This window comes from Geotrypetes seraphini, chromosome 12, assembly GCF_902459505.1.
Source record: "Geotrypetes seraphini chromosome 12, aGeoSer1.1, whole genome shotgun sequence".
In the NCBI taxonomy this organism is placed as follows: domain Eukaryota; kingdom Metazoa; phylum Chordata; class Amphibia; order Gymnophiona; family Dermophiidae; genus Geotrypetes; species Geotrypetes seraphini.
This window is the reverse complement of record NC_047095.1, coordinates 105,273,313-105,290,535: the sequence shown is the minus strand read 5'-3', so window position 1 is coordinate 105,290,535 and position 17,223 is coordinate 105,273,313. Positions and strand designations below refer to the sequence as shown.

General features: G+C 41.6%; 3 protein-coding genes across 3 annotated transcripts in view; all 3 read left to right on the top strand.

Moving 5' to 3' along the window:
• Positions 1 to 2,678, top strand: part of LOC117346228 (vomeronasal type-2 receptor 26-like) — a 45,834-nt gene extending 43,156 nt beyond the window's left edge. Inside the window, exon 9 of the mRNA XM_033915632.1 lies at positions 2,580 to 2,678. Coding sequence (XP_033771523.1) covers positions 2,580 to 2,678 — 99 coding nt within the window. The remainder of the gene's footprint in view (positions 1 to 2,579) is intronic.
• A 1,845-nt stretch (positions 2,679 to 4,523) lies between these two features.
• LOC117346227 (vomeronasal type-2 receptor 26-like) lies at positions 4,524 to 5,489 on the top strand. The gene has a single exon (XM_033915631.1). It carries the CDS (start codon positions 4,524 to 4,526, stop codon positions 5,487 to 5,489), a length of 966 nt encoding a protein of 321 aa, XP_033771522.1.
• Positions 5,490 to 16,510: 11,021 nt separating this feature from the next.
• Positions 16,511 to 17,223, top strand: part of LOC117346226 (vomeronasal type-2 receptor 26-like) — a 44,957-nt gene continuing 44,244 nt past the window's right edge. Inside the window, exon 1 of the mRNA XM_033915630.1 lies at positions 16,511 to 16,692. Within this exon, the coding sequence (XP_033771521.1) occupies positions 16,511 to 16,692 (182 nt within the window). The remainder of the gene's footprint in view (positions 16,693 to 17,223) is intronic.

The window sequence follows — 17,223 nt, the reverse complement described above, 5'->3', positions numbered from 1 at the left end:
ATTCCAAGTCAGGCCCTCACAAATAATCATGTCAAATGTAATGATGATGGAAACCTGTCTCTATCAAATTGTCATGTTTTTCTGGGTAAATCTTGATTCCTTTTAAAAACTACAATTGTGCATAATAAATCTTTTACATTGAATACTGAAATTAAAGCACATCCCAAAGGAGCAGTAGTAGGATTTCAAATGACAAATTCAGCTCCTAGAAGGCATCTATTCCATTCACAACATGCACACAACTAATTTTTGGGTCACAAGCTTCGCATTTGTAATAGAAACATCTTGAAATCAACTTTGCCAAAGGAAAACAAATACCTTCACCTTTCCTGTATCAATCTGCTGGTCTAGGGAGATAGTGGCATGACGTTTAAAGTGACAGCGTCAGTACCCTGACATCAGGGGTTTCAAGCCACGCTGCTCCTTCTGACCAAACTATTTTATTGCCCCTGCTGCATGATTGTAAGCTCACCAGGACATGCTGTAATGTGGGGCAGTGCTGATGGGCTACAGTCTCAGCACCCTGGGGTTGTGAGTTCAATCCCACACTCCTCCTTGTGATGCTGCCCATGTCACCTCAACCCCCTCCCCCCCCCCCCACTGTCCCAGGTACAGTAGAGAGATAGCGATGCCTCCAGCACAGAAAGGGGAAAATGCTGGAGTACGTGAATACATTCATGTAAAACATGTGGCAGAAGGGGATGGAGGCAGGCAGCAAAGCGGATAGGGGCTCTTGGAGGGCAGTATACTCCATTTTTATGTGCTTATAGAGGTCAATACTTAAGTAAACATGTTATGCCACAGTGTTAGATGGCACTCATCATATCCCTCCCTCTCTGTTCTTTCTCTCTCTCTCTATTATCCAGGTTGAGGATCTCAGGAAAAGGGGGCGGCTGCTGAGGCGCCAGGAGCAGGCCTTCCTTGAGGGGGTGAGGGAGGAATTGGGCGCTGAAGCCGGTGAGTAATGAGTCCAGCGTGTGTTTCTTTGTGATCAGCCTACCAGAATAAATAGATGAAAATGCTTGAGTAGCTGTAAACCATTCTTAATCATAAAATCTGCAGTAAAGCTGCTATTGTGATATCATGTCACAATGGCGTTATGGTGTTCTACTTGCCTCACTTACTTACGCTACATTTTGATGTTTACAGTGGAGTAGGTGCTTTGCATCCTGTTATTAGCATTTGAAGAAAATAATGTAGTAAAGACTGTCATGTTCAAAAGTGTTGTGTAGTTTAGTAAAAGGAGCCCATAATGGCATTTTAAGAAAGGATGTCCAAGTCATAACATGGTCATCCAGAATATAGCCTGTTCTAAAATACATGTGAGATGGATGTCCATATGATGGAAACATCTGCATGAACATTTATTTTAAAAACAGAAATGTCTAAATTACAAACAGACAAAAGAAGTCACATGGATGGATTAGAGGCAGCAGAAGAAAATCCATATTATAATATAGTCACATAGGGATAGATTCTGTATGGGACACCAAATTCTGCAGACACCTAAGAAGCAGCGGAGAATCGCACACTGGTGTCCTATACAGAATCATGTCTTCCCTAAGAAGCAGATACCCAACACCACCTAACTGGACCAATTATCTAACCAGTGCTCATGTCATAGGTACTGGTTAGCGAATTTCACTTGATCCCTTGCCATCATCCCCCGAACACCCACACATATCCGACCAGCAGGAGGAATGTCTACTCTCTCCCACCAGAACATTTGACCCCCACCCACAAAATAATCCAGGCAGGACAGATTCCCACTCATTCCACCCTGGAACCCCCAAAAACAAGCCAGGAAGGAGGCATGCCTACTCCCTCCTGTCCTGGAGCTATCACTCCTGAGGCAAGCTGCGTTGGAAGGATGCAGTTGAATGTCTGGCTGTAGGTATACTCACACCCTCCAAATGGCTGACCCATCACTCCAAAATAGGGGTCTTACCCTTCTAGATGTATTCTGGGATACACCGGGGAGGGTTCTAAGGTTTTGATTGGCTCATATGCCTAAGACCCCTCCTATATGAAGGGGCCTTAGGCATCTAGGCCAACTGGAATCTTAAGCCACTTTCACTATATCCCAGAATGCACTGAGAAGGGGAAGGCCCATCATTTTGGAGAGGCAGGCCAGCCAGCCAGAGGTGGCAATAATCCCTCTGGTTGAAAATTCAACCGATGGTTATGGGGGTTGGAGGTAGAGTTAGAAGTGTAGGATTGGGGTCCTGAGCCTTGTGGGAGTTAAGGGGTTCAGATTTGGGTGGCTAGATTTTTGGGAGTTCAAGTTTGGGGGATGGTGGCAGGAATGAGTGCTCATCCCTCCTGCCCAGCATGCTTTGGGGGGTTCTGGGGCAGGAGGAAGTGGACATCCTGCCTGGCTTACTTTGTGGGTGGTGGTTTAGGGGTTCTGATGGGAAGGAGTTGGCATTTTCACCATCTGTGCTTCCGCTGAGCGCCTTAGGCAGCCTGGCAGTGACATATGCCTTAAATACTGGCGTGAGCCCCTTTGAAGTAGGGGAACCTTTCAAATTGGACACCCCTAGGTTATTACCTAGCACAGCCTATGTGTGTTCCTTTAGAGAAAATCCAGTATTCTGAATGGCTTAGTGAAAATACAAGCTTTATTGGGCCATTGGCCTCAGCAACATAATGCAATCCTGGTTCCACCGGTGGCATGAAACTTTACAAACTTACAAAGAATTATTCAAAACAAAATGTCATTCACTCTACTCTGAGCTTTGTCAAATAAATCACAAAACATATCATTTCTTTTCACCAGTCTTATACTTATGCAGGCTATCTGCCATTAGAGTCCAAAGTCCTTTCAGCTTTAATAATGTTCTGCTGAAGATGGCTAGCTGAAAAACACTCACTAAGCTTGAGCTGTAATTAACAAGCAAAAATGGAGCAATCTTCTAGTCAGAGTTTTATCTAAACTTCTAAGGCATGCAGGGCTAATTGCCTTTCACAGGTTGCTATAGCAACCAGAGCAATTCCAGGCTGTCTTTTTGCCCAGCATTTGTTTCAGCTAAGCTAAGGTTTGTACAGGAAAACCGTATAGGCTCTTGAGCTTTACTCAGCCAGTTATTCAGGAGGCAAACTTTACAATCTCCAATATTACAGCTTCTGCCATAACACTTTCCCTGTTTATCAGTGAGGGAAAAAAGAAACAGAAAGGTAAAAAAATCATCCCTTTTGGACTCACAGTTCTCAGGCTACCTCCATTTGTTCTGGCTGGCTTTCAAACAGAGCATTACTCTCCTCAATCACCATAGGTTCAGAAATATACGATTCTGAAGGAGAGTTCACCACCTGTTCCTCCTTCATGTCCCAATCGGACTCAGCAAGCTGCCCTGGCTGCTTCCAGGCAAGCTCACACTGGGATCCCTGTCTCTGCACTGCTCCTGCCTCAAGGGCTCCCCTGGTTCCTTCCTCTGTCCTCAGCTCTCTACAGAGCCTCACTTTAAGCTGAGGGAAGAAACCACTCCCCTGTAGCTTCAGAGGGGTGGAGGATTTCCTTCCCTCTGCTTGTACCGTTTCTCTCAGGGAAAACTGCTTGTCTGCCTTCTGCTTCCCAGGCACTGGATAATAAGAGAGCAGAGATTTCTGTTTTTGCTTAGACACTAACTTAGGTAAATCAAAGCTTTCTTGTTCTGTCTCCACGTCTTCCTCAAGGCTTACAGGGAAGTCAGCTGACTTATTCTCTTGGGCACTGACCTGGTCAGCCCTTCTGCACTGGAGTTTGTATGTTTTACTATATTTCCCTGTGATAAACCTCGGGGATGCAGTAGGTTTGTCACAGAATCCATCCTTTCAACCAACTTTGTGGGGTGGCTCCTGCCATTACTGCTCAGCTGATTCTGGAAGGGAGATGTCCTTGCCACAATCATCTCAGTTGCCAAGTCTAATTAAAATGTAAGCAAACATTATGCTAACCTACATTTCAGGCATCTAACATAGCACTAGGGAGATAATTAGGGGTGCTTAAACTCACCCATGGCCACTTCTGGGTGAAACCACACCCAAGTCCAGCCTTGTTGTGAGCTTAAGTGTCCTGACATGTCTCCCTGCACCCATGACAGATGTTTCAAGTTTCAAGTTTATTTAAACATTTGATTGCAAAATCCAATTTCAATGTGATTTATGCATAGCTTTAAAATCAGGGTAAAAATAAAAAATCACATTAATTGAACCAAAAATTAATACAATTTAACAAAACAAAATATGAGAGGGTAAGAAAAAAAAGATAAAATACAATTCATAAATCAATAAAAAAAGTGGCCTGCCTCATGGTTTTGTTTTAGAAACCATGCATCCTGATTGGCTTGTTAGATAGTGGTAAGATGCCTACCCCTATCTAAAATCAGGACTCAATTTATAGAATTTGCTGAATTGTCCTCAACCTATATCAACAGCCTAATGTTTAAAGTTGTCAACTATAAGCACAAGATCCAGATGTTGTTGGTTTAGGTCCCAGAGCAGCTTTTTGTAATTTGTTTTTCTTTTTTTAATAACTCCAGATAATGAAAGTATCAAACCTTACTGATGCTATTTATGAGATACTTAGAATATATTCTTCATTCTTAGATGAAGACACTTGTTGGAAGTGCCCAGAAGACCAATGGCCCAATCAAAAAAGAGATTCCTGCATCCCAAAAGTGATAACCTTCCTATCCTATGAAGAACCTTTGGGGATAGCATTGACTTCCATAACTACTTTTTTCAATCTGCTCACTGTTTTCATCCTGGGAATCTTTATTTATTACAAAGACACTCCCATAGTGAAAGCTAACAACAGGAACCTCAGCTATATTCTCTTTATCTCCCTCATGCTCTGCTTTCTCTGCTCATTAATATTCATGGGACATCCAAACAAGGTGACCTGTATTCTCAGACAGACTGCTTTTGGGATCACTTTCACCATATCTCTGTCCTCCATCCTTTCAAAAACCATCACTGTGGTAATGGCCTTTTATGCCACCAAGCCAGGAAGCAAGCTCCGGAAATGGATGGGTTCCAGGGTCTCACTTTCTATAGTCCTTTCCTGTTCCCTTCTTCAAATTATTTTGTGTCTTTCCTGGTTGTTCACTGCTCCCCCATTCCCCTATTTTAACATGGACTTAGAAACAGGAAAAATATTAATTGAATGTAATGATGGATCTGCCATTGCATTTTATTGTGTTCTGGGTTATCTGGGATTTCTGGCTGGTGTCAGCTTCATCGTAGCTTTCCTAGCAAGAAATCTGCCTGACAGTTTCAATGAGGCCAAGTATATCACCTTCAGCATGCTAGTCTTCTGCAGCGTCTGGATCTCCTTCATCCCAGCATACTTGAGCTCCAAGGGCAAGTACATGGTGGCAGTAGAAATATTTGCTATTCTGACCTCCAGCGCTGGACTGTTGGGTTGTATCTTTTTCCCTAAATGCTACATTATTCTGTTGAGACCTGATAAGAACAACAGAAATTACCTAATAAAAACAATTGGATGAAATATTCAAAGCCATGACATGACACCGATAAACAGATACATTATCATTTGATCTTTATTTCTGATGTTCATTGGAGATCTCTGTTGATGTAGGATCACTAAATATGTAATCCTCAGTTTAAATAGAAATGTTGAAAATTTGAACTTCTGGTCCATATCACTAAGAGGTTCTCAAGCTAGTTACCAGGACACACCTATTCTGTCAGGATTTCAGAATATTCACAATTAATATATGTTTGTTTGATAGGGCCTTATAATTGATAAGAAATAATGATAGTGATAGTTTTGCATTCAATGTCATTCATGGAGGAGTTGACTAATAGTTAAGGTTTTATTCCTGCTGCAGCTCCTTGTGAGCCTGTTCAAATCACTTCATCCTCTATTGGCCAATCATTTTATATTGTGAGCCCATGGACAAAGAAAGTACCCTTCATATACTACAGTATGTACAGCACCACATATGTCTTGTAGCACTAAGTAACAAAAAGTACTAGTAGATATCCTGAACACCAGATTATCTTGGTGCTTCCCTAGATGGATAATTTTTTGTGGATATCAGCTGCCTATGACCATTTTAGAGGCACTTGCAGAGCTAAGGAGGATACACAGTCCAAATGTATATACATTGACTTTCCAGATTGCGGCTAAATATATGGATAGCCCCAGTGCTGATGCCAAAACCTATTTAGTGGTAGTTCCTATCCAGATGCTGTCACAGAATACCTGGATTATTGTAATCACAGTGACTGGAATATAAAAAAAGCTCTGAGCTCAAGGTTACACACATCATTTATATATTTATTTATTAACCAACTTTTTCATGAAGAGATTCATCCAATGTGGTTTACAATATACTGAATAGCAAACACTCTTAAATATTTTTCCTATCTGTCATGGTAGGATCACAATCTAACTGTAGTACCTGGGGCAGTGGAGGGATTAAGTGACTTGACCAGAGTCATAAGGAGCAGGTTGGGATTAAACTCACAACTTCAAGTTGTTGAGGCAACAGCTCTAACCACTACTTCACTTCTCTACTCTTTTCTGTAATGTGATGTTCTGTGGATATAATTGGTTACACAGAAATAGGTCTTCAGAATTGGCAACATAGAATTTGGATATCAGGGGTCATTGTGCTCCCACTCCAGTGCCTTCGACTTTCTGAAACTAAGGCCTCATTTTATGAAGTCGCGTTAGCGGTTTAACGCACGTAATAGTGCGCTAATTTGCGAGCCGCATTTGAAGCTACCACCTCCTCTTGAGCAGGCGGTAGTTTTTTGGCTAGCGCAGGGGTTAGCCCGCGCTAAAAAGGTGCGTGCGATAAAGACGCTAATGCAGCTTCGTAAAATGAGCCCTAAATATCCTGAAATCTAAAATAATTCTTTGTTAGAGCCATTTCAGTGAGTTCACAATTAAAATCTTTGATACTTTCAAATGGGTCTGTTTCTAAGCAAAACTGTCCTAATGATTGAGATAGCTGCTTTCTGGGATGTATTAGCATAAAGGGCTCCTTTTACAAAGGTGCATTAGGGCCTTAACGTGTGGAATAGCACATGCTAAAATGCCATGCGCGCTGGCCGCTTCGGCCTCCTTTTAAGCAGGCGGTAATATTTCAGCTAGTGCGCTTATCTTATGCGTGTGCTAAAAACGCTAGCGCACCTTAGTAAAAGGAGCCCAAAGTGATTCAATTTGAAGTGTATCCAAAAGAAAGTCTGCACCACCTGATGTAATTATTTCTAAAATGTTGATAGCAACGTTGAGTCTGTTACGTATGATGTAATAATTGTGATGATAACAATGTATTTTCATACAGTTTTTCTGATTCTTCAATTGTTTACATTATAAAGTTTGAAATGTCAATAAAGATTTACAAAAAAAAAAAATGTTGATAGCAACGTGGAATCTGTTACGTATGATGCAAATAAAGGAATGAGGGTTCTTTAAAATCTCTGTAAAAATAAGCAGGGGTTCTAAATTTGATCCAATGACAGATACTCTTTTGCTACCTCATAGTGAAGTGAGCAATGTATGAATTTCAGGTAGCAAACAACGTGAACAACAGAGTGGATGGAAATCAGAGGGGGGCTATATTGTACAGAGGAACAAATTTATTCCATCAAGTTGAGAATCAACACCTCTTGCTCCACAGTAAAACAGTAGAATGACTAGATGAATCAACATGAATTGTGATTCAGCCTAAAAGGCCTTCATCAGGAGTTCATAACTAAATAGAAATATCAATTGAGGCCCAAATTCTGTATAGTGTGCCCTAAATTAGGCGGTGAGAGATATTCTACCGCTAATTAACTTAATTGTTTTAATTTGTGATAAAAGGCATGATAATTCACCATGCCATTTAAAATCAATTAAAATCTAGTTTAAAAACAATGGAGGTGCTTGAGGGTACACCCAAGTTGGCCGCTGTTAACCCATCTACAATGTCACCTTATGACCTGAAAGGTAGGTGCTAGAAATTTAGGACTTGAAAACCCCGGTCTTCTTTTCTGGTTACACTAAATTTACCCATAATGGAAACAAGTCAACTGAATTGTCCAATAATCCAAACAGACTTGTCTAATAAATTATCTCTAATCGAATTCACTTCATAGGCTAACTATGCTCTCAGATGCCTGCACTGTATAATCATGAACACTTTTTTACAGTCTTTGCAGGACAGAGGCATAAGTTTTATATTGCTACAACCAAGATATCGGCACCAGAGTTACAAAGAGATAAGTGACGGTTTCAGTTATTTATTCTGCACATAAAGCACTTTATATAAGTTACAAGCACAGAGTATTAGCACTTTTTCAAGTTCACAGGCACTGAGCTTGATGAAAGATACCTCTGTCCTGCAAAGACTGTAAAAAATTGTTCATGATTACACAGTGCAGGCATCTGAGAGCACAGTTAGCCTAAGAAGTGAATTTGATTAGAGATAATTTATTAGACAAGTCTTCTTTTCTGGTAGCCACAATTCTGTAAATGGTAGTTTAAAGAATCCACACAGAAGTTAAACATTTTTAATTGCCTTAATTGGCATGATAATTTAAAATACCATTACAAGCCATTTAAAACATGATTCATTTAAGTTTCTCACAGAAATCGGCGTGGTGCCTACTTGCCCTTACCTGAAAAGTAGGCATGGCTAGGGGCAGGGTCAGCCAACATTATGATGGCTACTAATGTCTTAAGTCAAGTTACGTGCCACTAGGCGTGATTCTGCAAAGGGCACCTAATTTTGAATGGCACCTACCAAGTTAAGAACTGTTTGTAGAATCAGGGTCTAAATATTTAAAATAACAAATCATATATAATAAATTACATATCCATAAAATATCATCAGTAGCATAGAGATAAAATATAAATAACGAGATGCAATAAGTGCACAATAAAAAGTGAAGCACTGAAATGTAAAATATAGCCCTCCCCCCTTTTAGTGTACTCTCCAAATACTGTACCAAGAACTCTAACAATCCTTTGAGCCACTCCTTTAGTGTTCTTAATATTGTATCTCTTTTGGTCTTTTTTTCTCTTTCTGATGCTGTCTTTTCCACTGCTAACTCACCCACATGGCCTCTATCATACACCGTTTTGCAGAGCTGCTCTTCAACCTCATTGCTTTCCTCACCTCTAGGCCACTGGTCATAAGTCCCTTGCAAAACCCCAAATACACTTTTCCCTCCGTATTCGCTGTGATAGGGGATTAAAAGAACCACAAATACAGAAAAAACACAAATAACTTTTTCATATGTTATTCTATTAAAATCCATCGTGAATATAGAAAAACCGTGAATAACATGGTGGGAGACCTGGTCTGTTCCTGAAGGAGAGGCAAAACATGGTGAAGAAAGTGCTGGGAATCAGTGATTTTCTCTGTGAACGGTTGAAATCAGCAATTTCTCTATGCAAGCTGATGTAATTTGGAGGGAGGAGCCAGATAGGGCACTGGTCTTTGATCTGGGGGCCACCGCGGGAGCGGACTGTTGGGCACGATGTATCACTGGTCTGACCCAGGAGCAGCAATTCTTATGTTCTTAGCAAGCTAAAATCCATGAATAATCGAAACCGTGAATGCTGAAACCATAAATACAGAGGGAGAAGTGTAGGAGCAACATTCCATGCAACCAATCCCATGATAAGCACTACATTACATTAGTGATTCAGCATTACATTATATTAGCACTACATTACATTAGTGATTTATATTCCACCTTAGCCTTGTAGTTCTAGGCGGATTACAAAAGATATAAACTGGACATTACCAGAAGGAACAGGGTATAGTATGAGTTACAGGCCCAGGGTAAAAGTACAAGTTGCAGGAACAGAGAGAAATGCGATGCTGTGTTGAGTTGTGTTGATTACAGGCATAATGCTAAATTTTGATTCTGCATTAAGTTGTTCTGCCAAATTTTCTGAACAGTAGAGCTTTTATTTCCCTTTGGAGGGTTTTGTGGTCTGATGGTGTTATTAGCAGGTTGGAGAGGTGATGGTCATGTTTCACTGCTTGTGTTGCTAGTAGGCCATCAAATATATATATATTTTGTGGTGTGCCCTTGAATGGTGGTTAGTTAAAGCTATCTGAGTTCTTCTTAGTCTGGTTGAGTTGTTCCAGATGAGGAGTTCATTCAGGTATTTGGGGGCAGCACAATTTAGGGCTTTGTGTAGATGACTGTAAAATTTAAGTAATATTTATGCTTGCATTGGGAGCCAATGTGAGTCTAGTGGTGATGTGGTCATATTTGCTTAGTGAGTAGATCAGTTTGAGGGCTGTGCTTTGAATGGTCTGCAATTGTTTATCATCTCTTACTCTCCCCATTTTGCCCTGCTCCCCAAGTCCTTCTCTTCCTCTCTCCCTCCATCATCTTCCCCAAGTCCATCTCTCTCTCTCCTCTCTCCATTGAAGTTGCATACCTGTTATAGTAGTTCTCCATAGACAGTTGATCATTCAGCCACACAACTGAGTAGGAGATGTACGGCTGTATTTACAGTGTATACAGTAGCTGGGAAATATGAGACATGCACAAAAAACTTTTCTAGGGTTTTCTGCGCTAGGAACTAGCTGGGATTGGACACTGTCAGGATGACAACACACCAGCAACAAGTTTCGGAGCTTATCTATTCATATAGGCCTGGATTCTCAAACTGGCATTGATATCGGCAGCAGCCTTAAAAGTGGCCTCCAATCGCATGTCAATCACACTTTGGTGCCGGTTTCAAAATTGTTACGACACTAAAATATTTTCTCCAAGTCTTCATCATTTTTGAAAGAATGTTGGGTTGTGGACATTCAGTGCCTTCATCAGGATATCTTCTGCATTGAATGTCCAGAAGTCAATGCTAATCGACAGTGCAAGCTCTTTAGTGGAAATATTTATATTGTTAACCAGATAGGAACAGTCTGCTTGGTTTCCTAATTTTATTTAGTTATAGCAGTGTTCCGCAGTCTTTCACAAGCTGCGGAACATTAACGTAGTAGCTGCAGCAAGAGACACCCAGAATTGCGTCTACACATCCATGATAAGATTATGCACATGTGTGATGTCTCTGCATGCACAATGGCCCTTCAGTTGGGCCCTGAGCTTCCAGTAGGGGTACCAGCAAAGAAAAGGGCCAGAGAGAATGAGAGGCACTTGTACTGGCTGATTACCTACAAGATGTGCCTCCCTCTGCCCTATGTCAGGGCAATAAAGCTGCGTCTGCAATTTAATCAAAGCAGATACATTAAAAAAAGATCAACCTCAAGGGTGTCCAACCTGCGGCCCAAGGGCCACATGTGGCCCCATGAAGTATTTTGTGTGGCCCCGGTTGAGGGCGATGCAGTGTTTTCCTCTGCTGCCTCTGGGTGTTTACCATATTGCTGGCTCCTCTGTCTTGCTGCAGCATTTGTGCGGCCCCAGAAACATTTTTTTTCAGCCAATGTGGCCCAGGGAAGCCAAAAGGTTTGATACCCCTGATCTACCTCATAGACGTAAAACTGCATTCCCTTCAGTTAGTGAAACAAATGAATTAAACTTACATCAGCACTTAACTCTGTGCTCAAAAGGGTAGCAAACATGGAAACCTTCAGGCCAGATTTTGAACTTAGCATCTGATGTCATAGACCTGCCTACAGCTTGAGCTGTCCAATCCCATTGCTCCCTGACTCAAACTAGGCTGGCCATTGGCTCAGCCCCACTTTCTCAATCCAGGAACCAACACTTCTACCAGCGTTCCTGATCCAAACAATGTTTAAAATGTTATTATATACTGTATATGCTATATACTATAAAGCATGGACAAATGAAGACCCACCTACAGCTTGAGCTGTCCAATCCCAGTGCTCTCTGGCTTAAACTAGGCTGGCCATGTTAATTGGCTCAGCCCTACCTTCTCCATCCAGGAACCAAAGCTTCCACAAGCATTCTTGATCCCAAACAGTGTTTAAAATGTTATTATATGTATGATGTATACTATAAAGCATGGACACAAAGATTCTCAGATCAAATTTTAAACTCGACAGCGCCTGACATTGCAGACCCGCCTACAACCTAAGCAACCCAATCAAAACACTCCCTTACTCTGCCCAATCAGAGCACTCCCTTACTGTTGTTAAACATGCCCTGCCTACACTTTTCACAAATACCAGATAGTGTTTAAATACAATGCTGTTTTTTTGTTTCACAAATACTGTTTTTCAAAAGCATGCAATTCAAAAAGGATTTAATCACAAGACAAGGTGCCATTCCTTTAAACTTACGACTGCCATTGTAAACCCACCTATAACTTAAGCAATCCAATCCAAGCACTCCTTTACACTGCCCATTCAAAACACTCCCTTATTCAAACTAGACTAGCCCTGTTGTTAAACATGCCCCACCTAAACTGTTCACAGATACCAGACAGCGTTTTAAATACACTACTGGTTTTTGTTTCACTGATACTGTTGGTCAAAAGTATGAAATTCAAAAAGGATTTAATCACAGGAAAAGGTGCCAATCTATCCTAAAATTTAGACCCCGGGGCTGTTCTATACCAAGATGGTAGATCCATTCCTGTTCACTCTGTAACAACTTCCTAGTTCTATCTCCTACAGTTTCAGGAATGTGATCTATAATAGAGACTAACACGGTGGTAGTTACCCGTGGCATGCCCGCCAAAATGGGGGAGGGGGGGAAACGTGCTCAGTGCAGGCACAGGGACAAGGCCATCCACCGCCCCATGGAGCAGTGAATGGCCTTGGCCCTGCAGTTAAGGGAGGGAAGGCGCACAGTCACCGATCCGTGCCCAACACGTCGATCGCGATCGACAGGTCGCTCGCTCAGGCGACCCCAGTCGATCGCAGAGCGGGTTCCCTTCCCTTCTCTTTTTTCCCCTCCTGACTGGCCTGCTCCTGAATTCTGCTGCTGCCTCCACTGCTCAACATTAAAAAAAAAAAAAAACCGGCTTGGAGAATTTATGCTCCGTGGTCTAACCCACGTCAATACGAGGGCATCCGTGGAAAATCAGGGGAGGGACATTGCATGGTGACACCAGGAAGTACTTCTTCACCGAGAGGGTGGTAGATCAATGGAATAGTCTTCCGATACAGGTAATTGAGGTCAGCAGTGTGCCTGATTTTAAAGCTAAATGGGATCGAAAGGTGGGATCTCTTCACAAAGGGAGGTAGGGGAGGGTCATTGGTGTGGGCAGACTTGATGGGCCTTGACCCATGTCTGCCGTCACTTTCTATGTTTCTATGTTATGTCGGGGGGGGGGAGAAGGGAAGCCGGCACGCACATGTTAGAGCCCTGTTCGCGGGCTAAAGCGGGAGACAGGTCAGTGAAGCTTATGATTAGCTCTTCTTGCTGCCAGGTCCTGCCTACTTTCTGTTTCCTCAAAGGCAGGACCCGGCAGCATTTCTCCCAATAGGTCGATCTTGGGCCGATCAGTCTTCCTCTCCCCGACGTCAATTCTGCCGTCGGAGAGGAAGTTCTGGCCAGCGGAACTTCCTCTCCGACGGCAAAATTGACTCCTCAAAACATACCTTTTCCGTGAACAGGACCCTTAACCCTCACTCCCCTGCTATAAGCCAACTCCCTCCCTCCCCCCCACTCTCCTCCCTCCCTGTGCTTCTCTCTTCCCTTCCTCTTCCCGGCCAATTCAACCTGTCGCTGCCTGTAACTTGGATAAATTTCTGCTAAAATGTACCTACATTCCCTTCCTCGTTGCTTGTAACTCCGACAAAATGATGTAAATCCATGTGCAGATCGGATCCTAATTAATTGATGTGAACCGCCTAGAACTCACTGGGTATGGCGGTATACAAGAACATAATAATAATAATAATAATAATAATAATACCTCCGACAAAATCTATGTCCCTACCTACCCCATACCTTTGCGGCATTTTAGAAAATAAACTCAAGCCGGTGAAGCCTGCCTGTGCCACCCTGAAGTCACGTTGTATGGGCGGAAGCTTCTCCTCTGACACAACGTCAGGTTGTGGCAGAGGAGAAGCTTCCACCCATCCACCCACATACATGTGACTACAGGGCGGCACAGGCAGGCTTTGCCGGCATCAGTTTAAATGGGGATGTCTTAATGGTGATGCTCCTTCCTAATAAGCAGCCTCTGTTGTGGACGACGGCCGCCCGGAGAAGGTAAATTAAAGGAGCAGCTGGATGGCTAAGCAGGTGGAGAGGGACAGGAAGGAAGTGCCTCGCTTGTTAACTGTTTGCCAGTGTGGTTTTCTTATATTAGGGTTTTCAACATGGAAAGTGATTATGCATGCCCTGTAGAGTTCTGTGTGCTGCAGGCCTGTTACTGTGGGATGGCTGATGGCTCAGCTTGTGGTGCAGGCTTGTGACGCGCTTGCTGAAATCTGTAGACAACAGACATGAGCTCAGAATACATATGTGAGAAAATTCTGGGTTTGGAAGGGGTTTAGGGAGGACGGAGTGTTAATGATAAGAGGTAGTGAGTATGGTGAGAGCTTATAATTTAATTTAATTTGAAAGCCTGTTGTGAATAAATACTGCTGTATTTGTTGGGGTTTTTAATTCATTGTTCCTTGTAGTGAGTTAACTTATGAGATTCTTAAGAATGCTTAGCTATTTAATGGATTGTTATTCTGGAAATGAATTATAGGGGATTTAAGAATAGGGTTGCTATAAATATTAAGGGGTTTAATGAATAAAGGAAAGGTAATATAAAAGGATATTTATTCTATTTTGTTGGTTAATTTTTTTATTGTACTGTTGAAAGGGTGAGGTGGGATATTTTTCTTTGTATTATTATTGATGGAATTTAAGTGCTTATGTTGATTATTGTTTGTAAAATTCATGGCACTTGTATTAGTTTTGAAAATTAATAAAGATTTATAAAGCGCCGTGAAGGTAAGGGGGAGGGAGATAGATTTTGCCAGAGGTAGGGAGTGAGGTAAGGGGGCCACATGCGCGATCAGTGACCATGTACCTTCCCTCCCTTAAGTTTCTTTACGCCACGAAGGTAAGGGTGAGGGAGGGAGTTTCTCGGGACGCTGAAGGTGGCGAGAGGGAAGGGTGGATGCTGCAGGGATGGGGTGGTGAAGGTAATGGCAGGGACGGGGAGGGATTGGTGAAAGGGATGGCAGGTTTGTGGATGGGGCGGTGAAGGGGATTGAGGGAACGTGGCAGTGAAGGAGACGGTGGTCCGGTGACGGGGCAGTGACAGGGACAGATTTTTTCCCTGTGTCATTCTTTAATCTATAACTGTATTTTGAAATGGAGAAGCAATAATTTTCCTGTTTACAGTGCTGCACTAATGGCTCTTCCAATTGCTCACAGTTAATACTACTCCTATGCTCTCCAAATTATGTTAGGAACCATTGACTTGTTTGTCCCAAATAAAACTTTGGACTAAATTAAAAATTAATTATTTGATTATAAAATTGATAGGGAGTTTTTAAAATTAACAAGTAAAGAAGGGTTGATTATAAGTATTTTTATGAGGTGTTTGTAAATTGGAAGTGGATGGGAGAAAATAAGTCTTATCTTTCTTTTATTAAGTATATTGTGCTGTAATGATAATAATTTATGTAAATGCATCATCTGTTGTGCACAATTGAAGTTTCAAAAATGAATAAAGAATATTAAAAAAATTAACAAAGAAACAAGGGGAGGAGGAGGTTTTTGAGCCAATGAGATAGCTTAAAAACTAATGAGCTTGAAAGCTATTGAGCAGTGGCAGGCTGGGAGTCTGAGGCTCTTTCCTCCTTTCCTTATGGTATCCTTTGAACTGAATATATTAAGATAGTATAACACTATATTGAAAGTTAATTCTTTTTAATTAGGGAACAAGTGAATATATCTCCTAGGTGTTTGGAGTATTGAAGTAGGTGATTTGCCCAGGGTTGCAAGGAACAACATGGGTTTGAACCCACAACCTCAGGGTGTTGAGGCTGTATTTTTAATCACTGCACCACACTCTCCCTCTCCATAGATGCTCTTTTATAAACAGTGACTCCAACAGGAAATCACACAAGCATCTCTTCCACACCTACCTATTTTCTATTTCTACTGACCAAATGAACAAATTATTTTTGGGTATCATTATCTATTCAACTAAGTATTCTTGTAAAATTAATATTTGTGTCTCTGTTAATGAAGGGATGGCTTTTGCAAGAATATATTTTTTAATAAGAGAAATAACCTATATTTAATATTACATGCACAGATCATTAGCAGATGTCTCTCAAGGATGAAGTTTTGAGCAATAGGGTCAAAGAACCACCACATGGAGTCTCTATAGACTTTGGATCTCAGCTAGAAATACTGTTCAGCTCTGTGCCTGCATTAGACTTTCTCTGTCTTTCCTAACTCTGCTTTGTATGCAGTTCAGAATGTGATTTCCCTTTTTTGTGGTCTATAATTCAATGATACAATTAGATTTGACTGTGAAGACAACTCCTGCAAAGTCCAGTTCCTAACTGAAGGGCAGGAGGAGCATGAAGGGGAAGATTTGCCATAGGAAATGCTGTTTCACATATTGAAAGATGGGAGCTCCCTGGTTATACTTGTATTGATGTGTTGTGATGTGTTGTGGAAGACCATTGAGCAGCAATGTAAACTGGAACAAACTTTATCATCTTCACCAGGATATTACAAGGATGGGGACATCATAATTGGGGCAATTGTAACTGTGAGATATTTTCAAATAGCTGAACAAGTGTCCTTCAGAACTCCGTTCTATAAAGGAAGAACCTAGTAAGTACCATTGATGTTAGGTTCCCAATTGCCAGTCTTGCCAACATGAACTGTAAAGACATCTTTAGTTGCTGAGGCTTTCTTTGGATGTAAAATTTCTCTCCCATTATGCTCACCACAAGTGTAGGTACAGAAAAGAAATGATAAAAAATGTTATTTAAAAAATATTGGAGGATAAAGGGGGAATTTTCATAAATCTGTCCAAGTCAGAACTTGGATGTCCTGCTCATAAAGTCCAAAATGCCTGTCCATCTCACAGCATTTTGGACAAAGAATGCATTGAGGTTTCCTGTTCATGAATATGTGAGAATGTAAAAACTGAGCAGCAACTTCACAAAATAACCATTCAAATAATAAATGCCAAAAATCCAAGGTCAAGGATATCTGGCAATATTTTAAGAGAAATGGCCACATAGATGTCCTTGCAGAGTAGGGAGACAGCCTAGTGCAGAAGACTGAAATTTGGGGCAGCAAGGTCCATATCTTCCTACAACTCTTTAATTTAAAAAGCTGAGCCCTCAAGGAACAGGG